This window comes from Propithecus coquereli, unplaced genomic scaffold (genome assembly GCF_000956105.1).
Source record: "Propithecus coquereli isolate 6110/MARCELLA unplaced genomic scaffold, Pcoq_1.0 Scaffold81, whole genome shotgun sequence".
NCBI classification, from domain to species: Eukaryota; Metazoa; Chordata; class Mammalia; order Primates; family Indriidae; genus Propithecus; species Propithecus coquereli.
The window spans coordinates 4,678,573-4,694,362 of record NW_012154285.1 but is presented as its reverse complement, the minus strand read 5'-3'; the positions used below and the strand labels follow the sequence as shown (position 1 = coordinate 4,694,362).

Here is a 15,790-nt window from a genome sequence, read left to right as displayed (position 1 = left end):
AACTCTTAAATTTTCATTGAACAGATCTCTGCTTTTGAAGAGTCTGGGGTCTCTGCTACTTTTTGTTTCCTTTTCTCTCCCCCCTCCCCCTACAAAGAAGAGAACCAATAAGTTGTAGGGATGTTTGTGTGTATAGACTCTGTCATCCGTATGTAACTTGTTTTGAAGAGAAGTGTTTCCGTTGCGAGTGTGTCTTGCTGTAAATATTTGTTCATATTTTTGTGAATTCAATACTATGTACCATTGTATTATAGTAACTTTTATAAAGCAAACCATAAATATACTGACTTTTCTTACAGATACGCCGTCTCTCTTGCTCTCCTCTCTCTCCCTCTCCTTCTCGTTCTTTCTTTCTGTTGGGAGCACACCCTGTTCACATGGAGGCTGGGCTAGCCAGGTTCAGGCGCAGAAGTGTGTGGGGTGGGGTTGTCCACTCAGACCATCGGTCTGGATTTTTTTTGTTAGAGGCACGGTCTCTGTCACCCAGACTAGAGTGCAGTGGCACAGTCTTAGCTCACTATAACCCTGAACACCATCCATCAATTCTTTTTTTTTTTTTTTTATGAGACAGAGTGTCACTCTGATGCCTGGGGTAGAGTGCATGGTGTCATCATAGCTCTCTGCAACCTCAAACTCCTAGGCTTAAGCCTCCCAAATAGCTGGGACTATAGGTGTGCGCCACCACACTCGGCTAATTTTTTCTATTTTTGATAGAGACAAAGTCTCACTCTTGCTCAGGCTGGTCTCCAACTTCTGGCCACAAGCAATCCTCCCGCCTCATGCTCCTGGAGTAATTCTTCTTAAACTCTGACCCTGTAGGTAGATTCTGTGACTGGGCTAAAATTATACTCAAACTAGACCTTCCACAGCTTTTAAGTTTTCCTTTTAGATTTTTTTTTTTAAACCTTAGGTATCTAACACTGCTAATAGTCTGCAATTAAGGAAACAAGATCAAGTATCCTGTTACTATCACTAGAAGAACTTGGAAAGATGGTTCCTCAAAAATGTTTAACACTTAAGGAGACACCCTTGTGGTCTGCGTTTGAGGGGGGAGAGGCTGACAAAACATTAATAGTACAAGTTGAGAAGAATTAAATATGTCCAATATTTGTAGCATTCTAGAGGTGCTTTACCCTAGTAGGTCTCGGCTCTGCCTGCTCCAGCAGAGAGGTGACAAGTGGCCCACGGTTGGTGTCCATGGTATCTCAGAGAAGGAAAGATGTGAAACCTCAGCAAAAAGCCGGGCGCAGTGGCTGATGCCTATAATCTCAGCACTCTGGGAAGCCAGGGCAGGAGGATCGCTTCAGCCCAGGAGTTTGAGGTTACAGTGAGCTATGATGACACCAATTTGTTTGAAAACATGCAGGCAAGATAAAATACATCTGTGAGGCAGATTTGGCCTGCAAGCCATTGGTTTGCAGCCTTCCGGGTTATAGAATTTCCCTTCTTTGCATAAAGTCATGGGAGAATAGAAAGAGGGTATTTTTGCATGGGCCTGGGTCCTGTTTCTCTGGGTTCTCTTTTTTTTCTTTTCTCACCACCCCCCACCACCTCTCATTTGTCAAGTTTATGATCCCAGAAGCCATGATTTCTTATATAATCTGAGAAAATCCCCTGATTTTCCTCATTATACCAACTTGGATTTTTTTTCAGAGGAGGTGGGAACAGGGTCTCGTTCTGTTGCTCAGGCTGGCGCGTGGTGCAATCATAGCTCACTGCGACCTCTAACTCCTGGGCTCAAGTGATCCTCCTGCCTCAGCTTCCTGAGAAGCTGGGACTACAGGCATGCACCACCACGCCCAGCTAATTAAAAAAAAATTTTTTTTATAGAAACAGGGTCTTGCTATGTTGCTCAGGCTGGTCTCAAGTTCCTGCCTCAAGGGATCCTTCTGCCTTGGCTTCCCAAAGTGCTAGGATTACAGGCGTGAGCCACTATATCAGTGGATTTTTTTTCTTACACTAAGACCTGCCTGCTCCTAGTTCTGAGTTGGCTTATTCTCAGGGAGGGGTGTCAAGCATTGGAAGCAAAGACCCAATTTGTCCCCCACCTGTTCTCTGGTTTTGAAGAAAGAATTTCCTTCCAAGGGTTTTAGGACCAGCAGCTCCTCTCCCAGTTGCCTCATTCTTTTGCAGGGATCACTCCCACTTGGGTTTCCAAAGGGAGGACATTGGAAACAAGGCGTGGGGCAGTGGTGACTGCCCTGATGAGGATGGAGGCGGGAAGGGGGGCTCAGATCCCTCCTACCTGCTCTCTCTCTCAAACTAGGATCCAAGGCACCACGTCCTGTGGTTGCTGGGCAAGGATGCTGCCCCTAAAGTCCTTCGGCTAGCACTCTCCCCTCGAATGTTCAGAGGTTGGGCTATGAGTGACAAACTGAGGACTGCTCATCTTTAGAGATCATAAAGCCATCAGACAAGATGCTGCCAAGCTCCGTTCCACCTCAGGGCCTTTCCCTTGCTGTTCCCTCTTCCTGGCATACTCTTTCCCCGGATTTTCCCACACCTGGCTCCCAAATGTCACCTCCTGGGGGGGGGGGGCCTTCCCTCACAGAAATTAGTTTCCCTGCTATCTTCACCTCCACGCAATCTCATCATCTGCTTTATTGTCTCAGAGCGTTTGCCACTCTATAAAAGGCATTATCTGCCTTTCCCTAGTGTGTCAGTCCCCTGCCTCCTCTGGTTCCAGGACTCCGCCGACCGGCTCGGGTGCAGCGGCGCTCGGAACCCCTAACGCGGACGCCCCGGCAGCGCTGGCGCCGTGGGCTCCCCCTGGCGGCGAAGTGGCGCCATTGCTCCACGCCGGGCACAAACACCACACGCACTGGACCCGGTCCGCTTTACTCAGGAGGGCGGGAGCAAAGAGTGGCACGAGTGAGGGGGCGTGGCCAGGAGGTGGGCGGAGCCTGGGAGGGCCCAGAGTCGGCTGGTGGGCGGGGTCTAGAGGGAGTGGCCAATGGGGAGAGCATCTGATATTCTGGGCCTGGGAGACGGGCGTGTTCCAGAAACAGGGGGCGGAGCCTCAATGGGTCAAACGCTGTGGGCGGGGCCTACGTTGTGGGCGGGGCCTACGTGCCGGGCGCCGCCCCGTTTGTCTCCAAGTCGGTGAGGTTGCCACGCAGATCCTGCTCCTCCTCGAAAGCCTTGAACAGTGAGTTAAAGTTGCCGGCTCCAAAACCCTGGAGCGGGAGAGAGGGGGTGAGCTGGGGACCCAGAAAGCCGGCCGTGCTACCTGCATGCCCCCTCGGGCCTGCGGGGCACAGGCCGTACCTGGTGGTTGTGGCGCTGGATGATTTCCAGGAAGAGCGTGGGCCGGTCCTGCACCGGCTTGGTGAAGATCTGCAGGAGGTAGCCTTTCTCGTCATAGTCCACCAGGATTTTCAGCTCCTACGCGGGAGACAGGGCGCTCTGCTGGGGGAGGCTGGCCCGCCCTTCTAGCCTGGCACGCTGGGATCCTTAGAAAGTCCATAGGGGTTCCTCTCCCCCGCAAGCCCAGGAAAAGGCCCCTTTCCCTAGCAGTTCCAGCCGCCTCCAGCTATATCCCCATCTTGTCTCATTACCACTCCCCTGCCGCAGTCCTTGTCTAAGTCACCATCAAGACTGCTCCCTGCTTCCTCTTGCTTCCTTACAATCCGTCCTCCCCGCAGACATCAGCGAGATCTTTTAAAAAATCAGATCGTGTCTCTCCACTGTTTAACACTACCCCCCCCAGTAGAAATCAAACACTCATATGTTAATGGTGGGAGGGTAAAATGGTGCAACCACTTTGGAAAACAGTCTGGAATTTTCTTAAAAGGTTAAACATAGAGTTCCCATGTCACTCAGCAATTCCACTCCTAGATATGTACCTAAGAGAACTGAAAACATATGATTGACAAAACCTTGTACACAAATGTTCACAACAGCCTTATTTATAATAGCCAAAAAGTGGAACCCACCCAAATATCTATCAACTGATGAATGGGTAAATAAAATGTGTCATAGCCAATACAATGGGACGTTAATATTAGGCCATAAAAAGGAATGAAGTACTGACACATGCTCAATATGGATGAGCCTTGAGAACATTATGCTAAGTGAAGAAGCCAGTCACAACAAGCTTATTGTGTGATTCCACTTGCACGAAATGTCCAGAATAGGCAAATCTATAGAGACTGAAGGTAGATTAGTAGTTACCTAGGGCTGCGGTGGGAGGGGGCAGGGGATGGAGGGACTGGGACATATGGCTAAGAGGTTCCAGGTTTCTTTTTGGGGTGATGAAAATGTTCTAAAATTGATTTTGATGATGGTTGCACAACATAGCAAATAGATAAAGAAAAACATTGAATTGCACACTTTGAAAGGATGACATGTGAGATATATCAATAAAACTCTTAAAAACAAAATCAAAAAATCTCCAACGATTTCTGGCCACAGAAGAACAAAATCCAAACTCCTAAACAGCCCACAGGAGAAATCAGCTCATGCCTACCTGTTGGACCTAGGTCACTCCCCAAACACAACCTTTCATCCATTCTGGCCACCTTGCTGTTCCTCAGACACTCAGCGCTTGCCCCTGCCTCAGGACCTTTGCACCGCCTGTTCCCTCTGCCAGGAATGCTCTTCCCCAGCCTTTCACATGGCCAGCTCCCTTTCATTATCTACATTGCACTTAAATGTCACCTCCTCAGAGAGTCCCCTTCCTGACCCCTCTCTGCAAAGTAGCCCCTGATTGCTCGTTTTAACTTCCTGCCTGGCACCAACTCTCTCTCTCTCTCTCTCTCCCCCTGATGTTTTTCTTATTTATTTGTTTGTCATCTGTCTCCCCTCTCCGCACCTTACCCCAGAATGCAAGTCCCGTGCCGGCAGGGACCTGGTCTGGTTTTCCCTCTGTGTCCCTGTGCCTGATGCCGGGTAGGGGCTTAGACAGCATTTCTGGGGCAGGATGGAACTCAGGGCTCATACCCGCCACCTGGTGAGGGATCCTGCCCGGCCTCACCTCCAGGACGTCAATGCTCTCCTTCACCCGGATCTTGGCGGTCTTTAGCTTCTCCCGCAGCTGTTTGTAGTATGTTGAAGGAACAGCCAGGAACTCCATGCCTCTCTCCCTCAAGTGGCGGATCTGTCTCGGAGCAAGGTTGAGGTCAGCCTCCTTCTCTTTCCATGTTCGACACCCCTAGCCAGGTGGAGGTGCCGGGTCCCTAGCTCCCCTCAATGGCCAGGGTACTGTGTGACCTTATCCCCTTCTTTCCCTGTCCTGGGCCCCATTAGAACAAAACTGCTGGCGTTTATGGAGCGCTCACGATGAGTGCCTGTCTTGAGCACTTTCTATATATTGCTGTGCTATGTCCATGCAGCAATCTTTTCAGGCATCTCGATGATTATTTAATTAATTAATTATATTCTGGAGACGGGGGTCTCACTCTGTCACCCACGCTGGAGTGCAGTGGCACAATCCATAGCTCACTGTAGCCTCAAACTCCTGGGCTCAAGTGATTCTCCTGCCTTAGCCTCCCAAAGTGCTGGGATTACAGGCATGAGTGACTGCGCCTGGCCTACTTCTAGATGATTATTACCCCATGTCATAGCTGGGGAAACTGAGGCATTGAGAGATTTTTTTTTATCTGTTCTCAACATAGTAGCCAGAGTGATTTTACTAAAATACAAGCCAAATCATGTCATTCCTCTGCTTACCCCATGGTGGTGCCAAGTCTTAGTGTCAAATTCAAAGTCGTCATTGTGGCCCTTACCATCTGTCTCCACGCCTACCTTCTCTCCCTTGCTCAATCTGTTCCACCCATACCGATCTCCTTGCTGTTCCTTCAACCCTCCAGGTCCACGCCCATCTCTGGGCCTTTGCCCTGGCTCCCTTCTGCCTGGGGCGCTTCCCCCCCAGATTTCCATGGGCTTCTCTCCATCCACCCCTTCGTGTTCTCAAATGTGTCCTTCTCCATGAGGCCTTCCCTGACCACCCAATTTAAACGTGCAATGCCCTTGGCCCTCACTCTCCCACTTCCCTGCGTTATTTTCTTCCAGAGCACTCACCACTATCTAACATGTATATTTTACTTTTTTTGTTTATTGCTTCATAAGGGTAGAAACTATTTTTTGCAGATATACCCCAAGGACCTAAAACAGTGCCTGGTACATAGTAGGTGCTCAATAAACATCTGTTATGAGAATGAATGAATGAAGTTGCCAAGGTCATGCAGTGAACTCTTGAGTGGGCCAGGGTTGAATGGGACAGTCCAGGCTCTTGTCCACTCTGCCATAGTGCAGAGGAGTAGGTAGGACCCGGCCTCGCCAGAGTCTGGATCCACAGGTGCAGGACATTTAATTTGGCTAAAAGGACATCCTTGATCTTGTAGCCTGGTAGCCTCACTTTCAAGCTGAGGGAACTGAAGACCAGAGAGAGCATTGAATGCCCCAGACAGAACCAGAACAGCATTGAATCCCACTGACAGAACTGGGACTACAGTCCAGGCTTCCTGATACTCTGCCACCTGCTACCTCGAAAACCCAGAAGTTCTGCAGAGACTGAACTGTCCAGATCGGGGTGGGGATGTGCGTGCACACGAGTTGCAGGAACCAGGCCAGAGAAGGGGGCCCAGGACTGCCGCTGCCCCCTCCCTCTCCATTTTACAGAGACCATCCCTGGAGCTGAATGAGAGGGGAATTAGGACCAGGAATGGGGTTCTAACCGCTGTGATGATGTCTTGGGTCTTGAGAGCGATGTGCTGGACCCCGGCGCCTCCATTGTAGTCCACATATTCCTGGGGGATGGAAACAAGGAGACCACTGTCACTTGCCCTGTCACCCACACCCCTACCCCTGCGAGAGCCCTCAAACCTCTTCCCCAGCCCAGGGAGGCCCCACCTGGATCTGGGACTTCTTCCTGCCGGGTGCTGGCTCGTTAATGGGCATCTTGATGGATTCCTCATAGTTGGCCACCACGATGGAACGTAGAGAGCTGTATTCCGTGTGCACCTGCGTGTCATCCACAGACCAGAAACGGTGGAACTGCAGGTTTTTTAGGTACCTGCGGGGTGGCCGGAAGGATACTTTTGCTCTGAGTGCCAGCCTGGAACTGGCTCCCCCACCACCCCATTTCCACCTTCCAGAATTTGTCCCTGAGCAGGCTCCCCAAAGGAGACACCACTCACATCATATATTAATACATTATAGATTTGTCCCTTTATTAAGACAATTCTTTAGGTGCAGGCGTCTTGTAACAAAATACGTGCAGGACGGCAATGTTCCAATGATGGAAATGAAGTGCTTTGAGGAATGGGCACTGGTTTCTAACGTGGACAAGGTGCTGTTTGGGTAGTGACAGTCTTCCTCCACGCCTCCCTGGACTGTGATGTCCCCAAGGTTCCTCAGAGGGAGGACCTGTGGGTCACTTTGGGCCTTAAGCCCTCTGGTCTCCATGGTGACAGTTTTGCAGCGAATAAATGAGTCAGTAGCCTCAGGCTAACGCCCACTATCTCATGCTCTGTTTTCCCCCTTGGTGTAAGAACTGGGGAGTAGGCCTGTCCCCCATGAGGGGCTGTCGCTTCTGGGGGAGGAGGAGGGCCAGGGGCTCACCATTCCGAGGCAGGTACCATCTCCTGGTCAGGCTGGTTCCCCACGATGTGATCGATAATCTCGAGACTGCAGCTGGGCCTGGGAAAGGGGAGGAGCGGGGGAGGGGGAAGGTTACCCCACAACGCTCCTCCCTTCCCGCTGATCCCTCAGTGGTAATAGCAGCTCGTGCTCGTGTGGCACTGACTATGGGCCAGGCACTTTACTTGTCAGCTCACATGCCATTACCACCCCCATTTTACAGATGAAGAAACTGAGGCATAGAGAAATGAAATGACGCGCTCAAGGTTAAATGGCTATGAAGTGACAGAGCTGGGATTGGGAGCCAGGCAGTCTGGTTGCAGAGCCCATGGTTTCAGCCTTTGTGCCACCTCTTCAGGGGCCCCTTGGGGACTTTCAGGAGTTCCCCAGCGGGCTCCAGATGCTCTGCGCCGTCAGAGAAACCCAGTCTCACGGAGGAGAGAGGAGCGCTTCCGTACTACCTCAGGGCAGTCTGCTCCACCCCGGCCCCGAGGGACACTCACAGCCTAGAAAGTAGCAGGTCCTTGAACATCGGGGCCTCAAATCCAGGCAAGAACCGGCCGGTGTAGTTCATCTTCTCCACCAGGGTGTGGGTGGTGTCACCATACTAAGGGCGGAAGACAGCCTGGCTTGGCCCCTGAGCACCCGTCCCCGCCAAGGCCAGGTCACATTTCATGGCGCCAGCACAGCTCTGGCTCCCAACCTGTATCTGACCCTAACTCGATGTGTGATATTGGGCAAGTCACTTCCCCTTTCTGGAATGAACTGCAACCTCCCAGTTGTGTGGGAGTTTCTTAGACAGAATGTCTGCCCTGTACAACCAGATGCTTTGTGAGGGCAGGGACACTGTTTTGCTCATCATGGCATCCCCAGTGTCTAGCCCAGGGCCGGGCAGATAGTAGGTGTTCAATAAAAGTGTGTCGATGAAATGAAGATCCCACTAGGGCATCGGGTCAGGTTATACTGAAGCTCTATCAACCATTTCAACCGCCTTTATGTTTAATTTAATCTTGCAGAGAATGGGTGGGGTGGCGTATTGGAGTCAGCAGGGGGCTCCGGACAGCAGGAGGGGCACCGAAGTTAACTCACCGTCTGCAGCACAGCAAACTTCACCTTCCCAAACTTGTCCTGCTCCACCCAGGGCTCCCGCACAATTTTGGCCCCCCGTTCCCAGGCTTTCTGCAGAGGAGACGGGATGGGGAGGCCATGAGGGCTGGAGCCTCCCAGAGCCCTTGTCCCTGGCTCCTGCTGGCTGGCCTTGTGCGTGTCCAGCCCCCGGCAGGAAAGCCAGTCAGCTTTAGCTGTTACCCGTGGTACTCATGCCTCATGTGCACTTGGCAACTAGGGAAACTGAGGCCAGGCACAGAGTTGGGCCTATGGGACAGAAACCAGGTGGGGGTGAGTGTCCTGCCTCTGCTAACTCACTCTGTGACCCTTCCTTGTCTCCAGTCCTCAGTTTCCCCATCTGTAAAAAGAGTGGTTGGATAAGATTACAAGCTGACATTGAGCACCTACTGCATGTCAGACCCTGTGCCAAGTGCTCTGCACACGTGATTCATGCAATTATTTAGCAAAACTTTGCTGTCCGGGTGACAGTGCAATGACATCATCATAGCTCACTGCAGCCTCAAACTCCTGGGCTCAAGTGATCCTTTCACCTCAACCTCAGCTAGGACTACAGGCACACACCACCACGCCCAGCTAATTTTTTAAAAAGTTTTTTTGTAGAGACAGGATCTCACTATGTTGCCCAGGCTGGTCTCAAACTCCTGGGCTCAAGTGATCCTTCTGCCTCGGCCTCCCAAAGTGCTGGGATTACAGGTGTGAGCCACCGCGCCCGGCTTCATTTCCTCTTTATAACAACTCAGTGAAGTAGGTGCTGTGGTCACTCCCATTTTACAGATGTGGAAATTGAGGCTCAGAGAGAGGACACACAGTAAGGGGCAAAGTATCCCTGAAACCCAGCTGTGTGTCACACCGTCTGGCTCATCACTGTGACACAGCAGTGTCCCTCCAGCCCTGACTGATGGGGTCCCCCTGGCAGGCAGAGGGCAGGCCGAACCTCACTGCTTCCTCTCCTGCATCAGTCCAGGTGCGGCTGGTCTCACCTGCACGATGTAGTCACAGTCCTCCACCTCGAACGCAATGTCCTTCACCCCGTCGCCGTGTTTCACCAGGTGATCACCCATCTCTGTGGCCAGCAGTGGGGGGAGGCGCTGAAGTCTGAAGCCCCCTCACCTGGCTGTTAGCCTCCGGGCTCCATCTTGTTCTAGGCTCATCCCCCCTCAGGCCCCATCCAGCCTCACCCCCAACCTGAACCCCGACCCCGCCCGCAGGGCCATGTCTCCACCCCTGGCCTCTCACCTTTGTTCCAGGGGTTGAGCGCTGAGGAGAGGACAAACACAATCTAAGGGACAGAGGAGGAGGAGGTGTGGCCGGTGGCTTCCCCCTTCTCTGCCCGCCAGAGACTCCCCTGGCAGAGCAATAGGATTCGGCCATGCAGGACTTCTGGACCGTGGGTTCTAGCTCCTCCTCTGCGTTAGCTTCCCGCACGGATCCTAAGGGATGGGGCTTTCTCTCATGCCACACCTGCTATGGGTCGGGTCTCCCTGGCGGGAACCACTCCAGGGAACCCATGGACAGGGGCACTGCTTAAACTTCCTGCTCTGACATCCTAGGTTTTCTGAACATCTGCAGGGCCAGTGTGGGGCAGGGCTGAGAAGGAGACAAAACTACAAAGGTCCCCGTTGCGTGGTTGTACAAAGGTGCCCAGCGGAGGGCCCGGCGGCCCTGAACCCCGCGTGCAGGAAGCAGTCAGACGGTGCGTGCATCCCGAGACAGGAGCGCGCCTCCTCCCGTCTAACACGCATCTTAGAGCCCTCGGGAGCGGGAGCGGGAGCGGAGAGACCCAGCCTCCCGGATGGGGGCGTGGTCCTGGGGAGGGGACTCACCTGCCCTTGTTTGATCGCGTGGCTGACAACCTCCCGGGAACCCGTCTCCAGGCCCCTGTAGGCTAGAGGTTCGAAGCCCATCTTGCTGCAGTAGAAGGCGGCGGCCTGGATCGCAGGCAGGGTGGTAGCCGTGTTCGTGAGGGCTGAGGGGCCAGCTGGGGGCCTCCCCAGACAGAGTCCTCAGCCCCCCTCAGCCTGTCTGCCCTGTGGCCCCAGGGGCAGAGACCCTCCCGGGAAGAAAGCCTGCTCCCGGCACATTCGGCCCTCAGGTGAGTTTCCTGCTGGGGTCCGTGGCCCGATTGCGTAATTAGTATTCAGACAGCGTCTGGTCCCAACTCTGACCTTGAGCCGCCCCTCCCAGGAGCCAATCACAGACCTCCTGCTGGAGGCCTGCCCTTGCGCACGAGGCCCTCTGGCCTGCACTCTGCTCCTTCCAGCACCTTGCCCCCGCTGCTTCCTACCTGCTTGGCGTTGCCGACCCAGAAAGTCACGGAGTGGAAGTGGAGGAATCGGCCTCTCTCGGGCTGCAGGAGGAGAGAAGGGGTGAGGTTGATTCCTTGAAAGAGAGTCTGGAAAAGTGTAGATGGAGAGGCTTCCCCTAGCCACCTCCCTTGCCCCAGCCTCAACCATGGAACTTAGGACTAAGCTGAGCCCCATGCAGCCTGGCCAAGCCTCAAAAGAGGTTTCTCATGCAGAAACTGAGATCCTGGGACTGTGGAATTGGGAAGCCCCCACAGGAGGCATGAGCAGGTTTCACAGGGGGAAATAGCCTTATGCTGCAGCAACATGGATGTAAGTTAGACATTAGAAAGAACTTCCAGATGGGATTAAGAGACTGGCGGGTCTTTAAGAAGAGGGAAAAGTTTTTTAGGAGGTTGAGTCAAGCTCAGTCTGGGAGAGCCAGGGGAGAAAATCGCGTGCGCACACGCGGATGGCACGTATCCACCATAGTCATTCCTCTTCTGCCATCTGCCGACACCCCAGTCTCCCTGCACCCTGACCCCCTTCCAGACCCAGGCCCCCGCATTTCCCCACTTGCTTACCTTTGCTCCTTTGTTGCTGTAAGTCGTCTAAGGAGAAAGAAAAGGACGGTGAGACTTGGAGGCTCCGACACAAGGTGCTTCTGGAAGTGTCACTGCAGATGTCCCATGGGGTGGGGGGAGACGGCCATTGTCCCATGCAGACACTTACCATGGTTGATCTTGGTCAAACTTCCTGCTGGGAAGACTGGGACAAGAGATCTGCGGAGCGCTGGACAGAGGATTTAACCCGGCGCAGGTCCCACCCTGACCTTCTGGCCTTCCTGGGGGCGTGGAACTGAGGGGCGGGTGGGGAGAGGAGTCCGACCTTGGAAGGCCATAGGCTTGGAAGCCTCTTACCCAGCCGTGGACTCGCTGGACTGGGCGATGCTGCCAGGCCCAGAGAGGGGAGTGACGCCCTGGTCCAGCAGCCAGCAGGGCCAGAGCCAGGGCAAGAAGCCAAGCGCACACTCTTCCTAGGCCCCGGTGCTGGGGCCGTGGTCACCACCGTTCAGCATCCAAAGCTGAGAAGCCAAGGCCAGCTTGAGTGCAGCGGTGGCTCAAGATTTCTTACTCAGGGAGAATTTGAGGGGGAATTTGGGGATTGGTCTTAAAGCCCTGTTTGCACTGCAAGCATGCAGTTTATATGCAGGATGAAAGGGTTGTATTCTGTTGTGGGTGTGAAGATTTGCATCTTGGCTCCACCACATACTATGTGACTTGGAGCCTCAGTTTCCCCATCTGTGACATAGAAGCCATCATTGTGTGGCGGGGGGTTAAATGAGATAAAGCACAAGTCTTTGGGACAGGACCTGGCACACGGTATGGTCTCTGTTCATGTTGGCTGTGGTTCATTAGGACAGTTAGAGAACTTTCCCAGGCCGTGCAGTTAGCAAGAGCGAGGGTGGAACTGGAATGTGACCCAGGTTGTCCTAACTCCCGAGCCTGTACTTGAAATTTCTGCATTGCCTTCTCTACGAATGAGCCATATTGATATACCCATCAGACAGCTGGGGAAACTGAGGCCCAGAGAGGCAAACACATGTCTTTGAGGTCACGGAACTGGTGAGAAAAGAGACCCAAACTGAGGCCTATTCAATTCTGGAGTTGGATGTCATTGGACCAGTCCAGATAGCTTCTCCTTTCTTCTCTCTGTTTATTGGGCAATTCAGGAGCCAGGTGAGGTGGCCCCAGCTCCTCATTCTGCCCCTCCTGGGACAGCTCTCCAGCCGGTTCCCAGCGTCGACCTCGGCTCCCTGCGTCTAAGTTTCCAACTGAGAAAACGAGACTGGAGGTGGCCCAGAGTGGAGCTCACAGGCCCAGAAGGTCCCACTGGGGGAGAAGGGCTTAGTCCTGCCCACCCACCCCCCAGGCCAGCAGGAACATGTTGTCCCTTTGATTGCTGTGGCCAACTCGCAGCTCCACTGCTGGAGCCTGGCTTATACCCTAGGCACAAAGTCAATGTTTACTGACTCAAGGAAGGAGCTCGTCAGCAGCCTTGGGGTCCCAAAGGCTGGCAGGTGTCCGGCTCAGCTGAGCAGAGGGAGTAACTTTGTCCCTCCTGCCCTCTGGGCTTTGCTTCCAGAAACACTGTGGGTCTCAGTCACACTCTGGATACACCCCTTGGCGCCATCCCCATCTGCGGGCAGAGACTGGGGCCCAGATGGCCCCTGCTCAGGCTGGGCTCAGTTGGGTAACAGATTGCCAGTGGTGGGGTGTGACTGTCTCTGCTCTTTGTGTCCAACCTGTGCTAGGAGGTGGGTTCCAGGGGCCTGGCTCAGGGAGCCCACCATTCAAACGGGCTCATAGATCCATCCTTGCCTGCACCCTGGTGTGCAGGAGGTTCACCTAGCAGGCCTGAGGTTGCCACTCGTAGGGAGGCCTGCTGGCAAGGTGGGCCTTGGCTGCGTCTAGGAGCGTGGATTTCAGGAAGGTTCCCACCCTTCCCAGAAATGATAAGAGTGGCTGACGTGCCTCGGTTGTCTGTACGAGCAAGGTGGTTTCTGCTTTCCCTCTGGGAGTCTGGAATTTGGGGAGGGGCTGCGTGGAGTCCGCCTGCGTGACCAACTCCCCCAGTAAAACCCTGGGCTCTTCGGCTCGGGTAAGCTTCCCCGGTGGATGACACTTCGCAACCCGTTGCCGAAGGTCGTAAGCCTCTCCCCCGTGTGACCCCGTGGGAGAGGACCCTCGGAAGCTTGTGTCTGGTTTCCTCTGGACTTCAACCCAGGCAAATTGTCACTGATTTGACTTTGAATCCTTTTGCCGTAATAAATCTTAGCCGTGAGTATGACTATAGGCTGAGTCCTGTGAGTCCTTCTAGGAAATCAGTGAATCTGGGGTCTTGGGGACCCTGACACAGTGGTGGCAGCAGGGGCTTTGCTAGATCAGCCCTGACTCACTGAAATATGGCAAAAACGTTGTTTGGGTACAGAAGGGATGAAGGAGCAAGAAATACCTTCTCTGGGATGCAAATAGAAGATTCGTAGCTGCAGGAACACGGCCGTCTTCGTCCTTGATACTGGCGTGGTTGTGGCGGAGGCACCCTGGCGCCGAACTCCTTGCCGAGGACCTTCCTGCCCGGTGATGTAGGGCAGCTTGCGAGGCTCCGGGAATGGACAACAGACTCTGGGTGCCTCCACGGCTATGGAACGACCCACGGTATGAGACAGCTCGAGCCGCACCCGCAGCTGCTGGGAGCGGTAAAAATTTCCTGTGGAATTTGAAAATGAGAGATCGCTCCCCAGGAGCGTTGACTGGCTCGATCCTGGCCTCTGTTGGCTGCGCTGGCTAAAGTGAGGGGAAGAAGCCCAGAGTGGGTGAAGCCTTTGGTTTTTTTTTTAATTTTTAAAATTTAGTGTTATTATTATTATAGAGATGGGATGAGAGTAGGGGATGATTGGGAAGAATGTAAAGTTTTAATTACTAAATGGGACAAACCAATCTTTTAACAACAGAGAAAAGCAAAATCCTAGGATCTGGGAAGCTCAGGGCAGGAGGAGAGAGCATGAATAATCTTGGCTTTTCAGAACTGTCCCTGGAAGCTTTCCTCTCTCTTCCTGAAGGAAAATTCCCTTTGCAGCCTTCCCAAGCTGCTGTGAGCCTTGAGTTCACAGTCCAGTCCAGCCAGGCATGACGGGTCGTGCCTGTAGTTCCAGCTACTTGGGAGGCTGCGGTGGGAGGATTGCTTGAGCCCAGGAGTTCAAGACTGCAGTGAGCTATGATCTATGATCGTGCCTGTGAATAGCCACTGCACTCCAGCCTGGGCAACACAGCAAGATTTTATGTCTAAAAAAAATTTAAAAATAAAAAACCCATTCCACACTGGTCATGGACAAAGCAGGTTGGAGCTGAATGCCTCAAGCAGTCTCATTGCAACCAAGGACTAAATGGAATTATTTGGACTGGCAGCGGGACCCCAGGATGGGAGATCACACTGGGGACACTGACACTCTGACTGCCTGATGAATGCATTCCCTGCTTGGGGGATCCTGATGTTGCAAAGTCTGCATTTCCAGGGGAGACAACCTGTGACCTCTGGGATGGTGCTTCTGTGTATGTCCCCGGGCTGTAATGACCTTGCCTCTGTCCTGGAAGACGTTCTGGTCAGTTTCAACTTCCTGGCCAGAGTTGTGCTGTGCCTGAATTCATGCCTTCACTCAGGATAAAAAAAGGCTAATATAGAAACTTCTGGAAACAGTCACCTCCCTTTCTAAGATAAACCTTTATGATTAATGGGATTTGTTTTAACTGGCTAAGTCCAGGATTTCTGAAGGGCATAGCTGAGATCAGGGCTACCTGTTGGTCTCACCCTGCAGCGTGGGGGCCTACTGATAATAATTTTGCTGTAAAGATGTCTTGGCCAAGGGCAAAGGAGGTAGGTTGTGCAGAAAATATAGCAGTTCTGAGAAAAGCCTGCTTGCTGAAGTGGGAGGATCGTGTGAGCCCAGGAGTTGGAGGCTGCAGTGAATTATGATTATACCTCTGCACTCTAGCCTGGGCAACAGTGCAAGACCCTGTCTCTGGAAAAAGACAGAGAAAACAAAACAAAGAAAGAAACTTTCTATATAGTGATGGGGAAAAAGCTCTAAGATACATTATGTTACAAAAAAATGCAAGTCACAGAACAGTGTGTATGTTGCCATTTGTATATAAAAAAACCCCACAGTTTACGGATGGTTTCAATTTTGTTCTTGCAGTTTATTTGAATTTTCCACAGTATAAAACATGCCAGCAGTTCTC

At 52.7% G+C, this 15,790-nt stretch overlaps 1 protein-coding gene across 1 annotated transcript; it reads right to left on the bottom strand.

Annotated features, from left to right (window-relative positions):
• Nucleotides 1-2,822: 2,822 nt before the first annotated feature.
• HPD (4-hydroxyphenylpyruvate dioxygenase) lies at nucleotides 2,823-11,814 on the bottom strand. The gene is made up of 14 exons (XM_012663556.1): nucleotides 11,724-11,814; nucleotides 11,576-11,602; nucleotides 10,994-11,056; nucleotides 10,533-10,637; nucleotides 9,946-9,988; nucleotides 9,690-9,772; nucleotides 8,671-8,760; nucleotides 8,085-8,188; nucleotides 7,564-7,641; nucleotides 6,853-7,015; nucleotides 6,678-6,749; nucleotides 4,976-5,098; nucleotides 3,268-3,384; nucleotides 2,823-3,176 (listed from the first exon to the last, which is right to left on the bottom strand). Exons 1-14 carry the CDS (start codon nucleotides 11,724-11,726, stop codon nucleotides 3,066-3,068), a joined length of 1,182 nt encoding a protein of 393 aa, XP_012519010.1. The 5' UTR covers nucleotides 11,727-11,814; the 3' UTR covers nucleotides 2,823-3,065.
• Nucleotides 11,815-15,790: the final 3,976 nt, after the last annotated feature.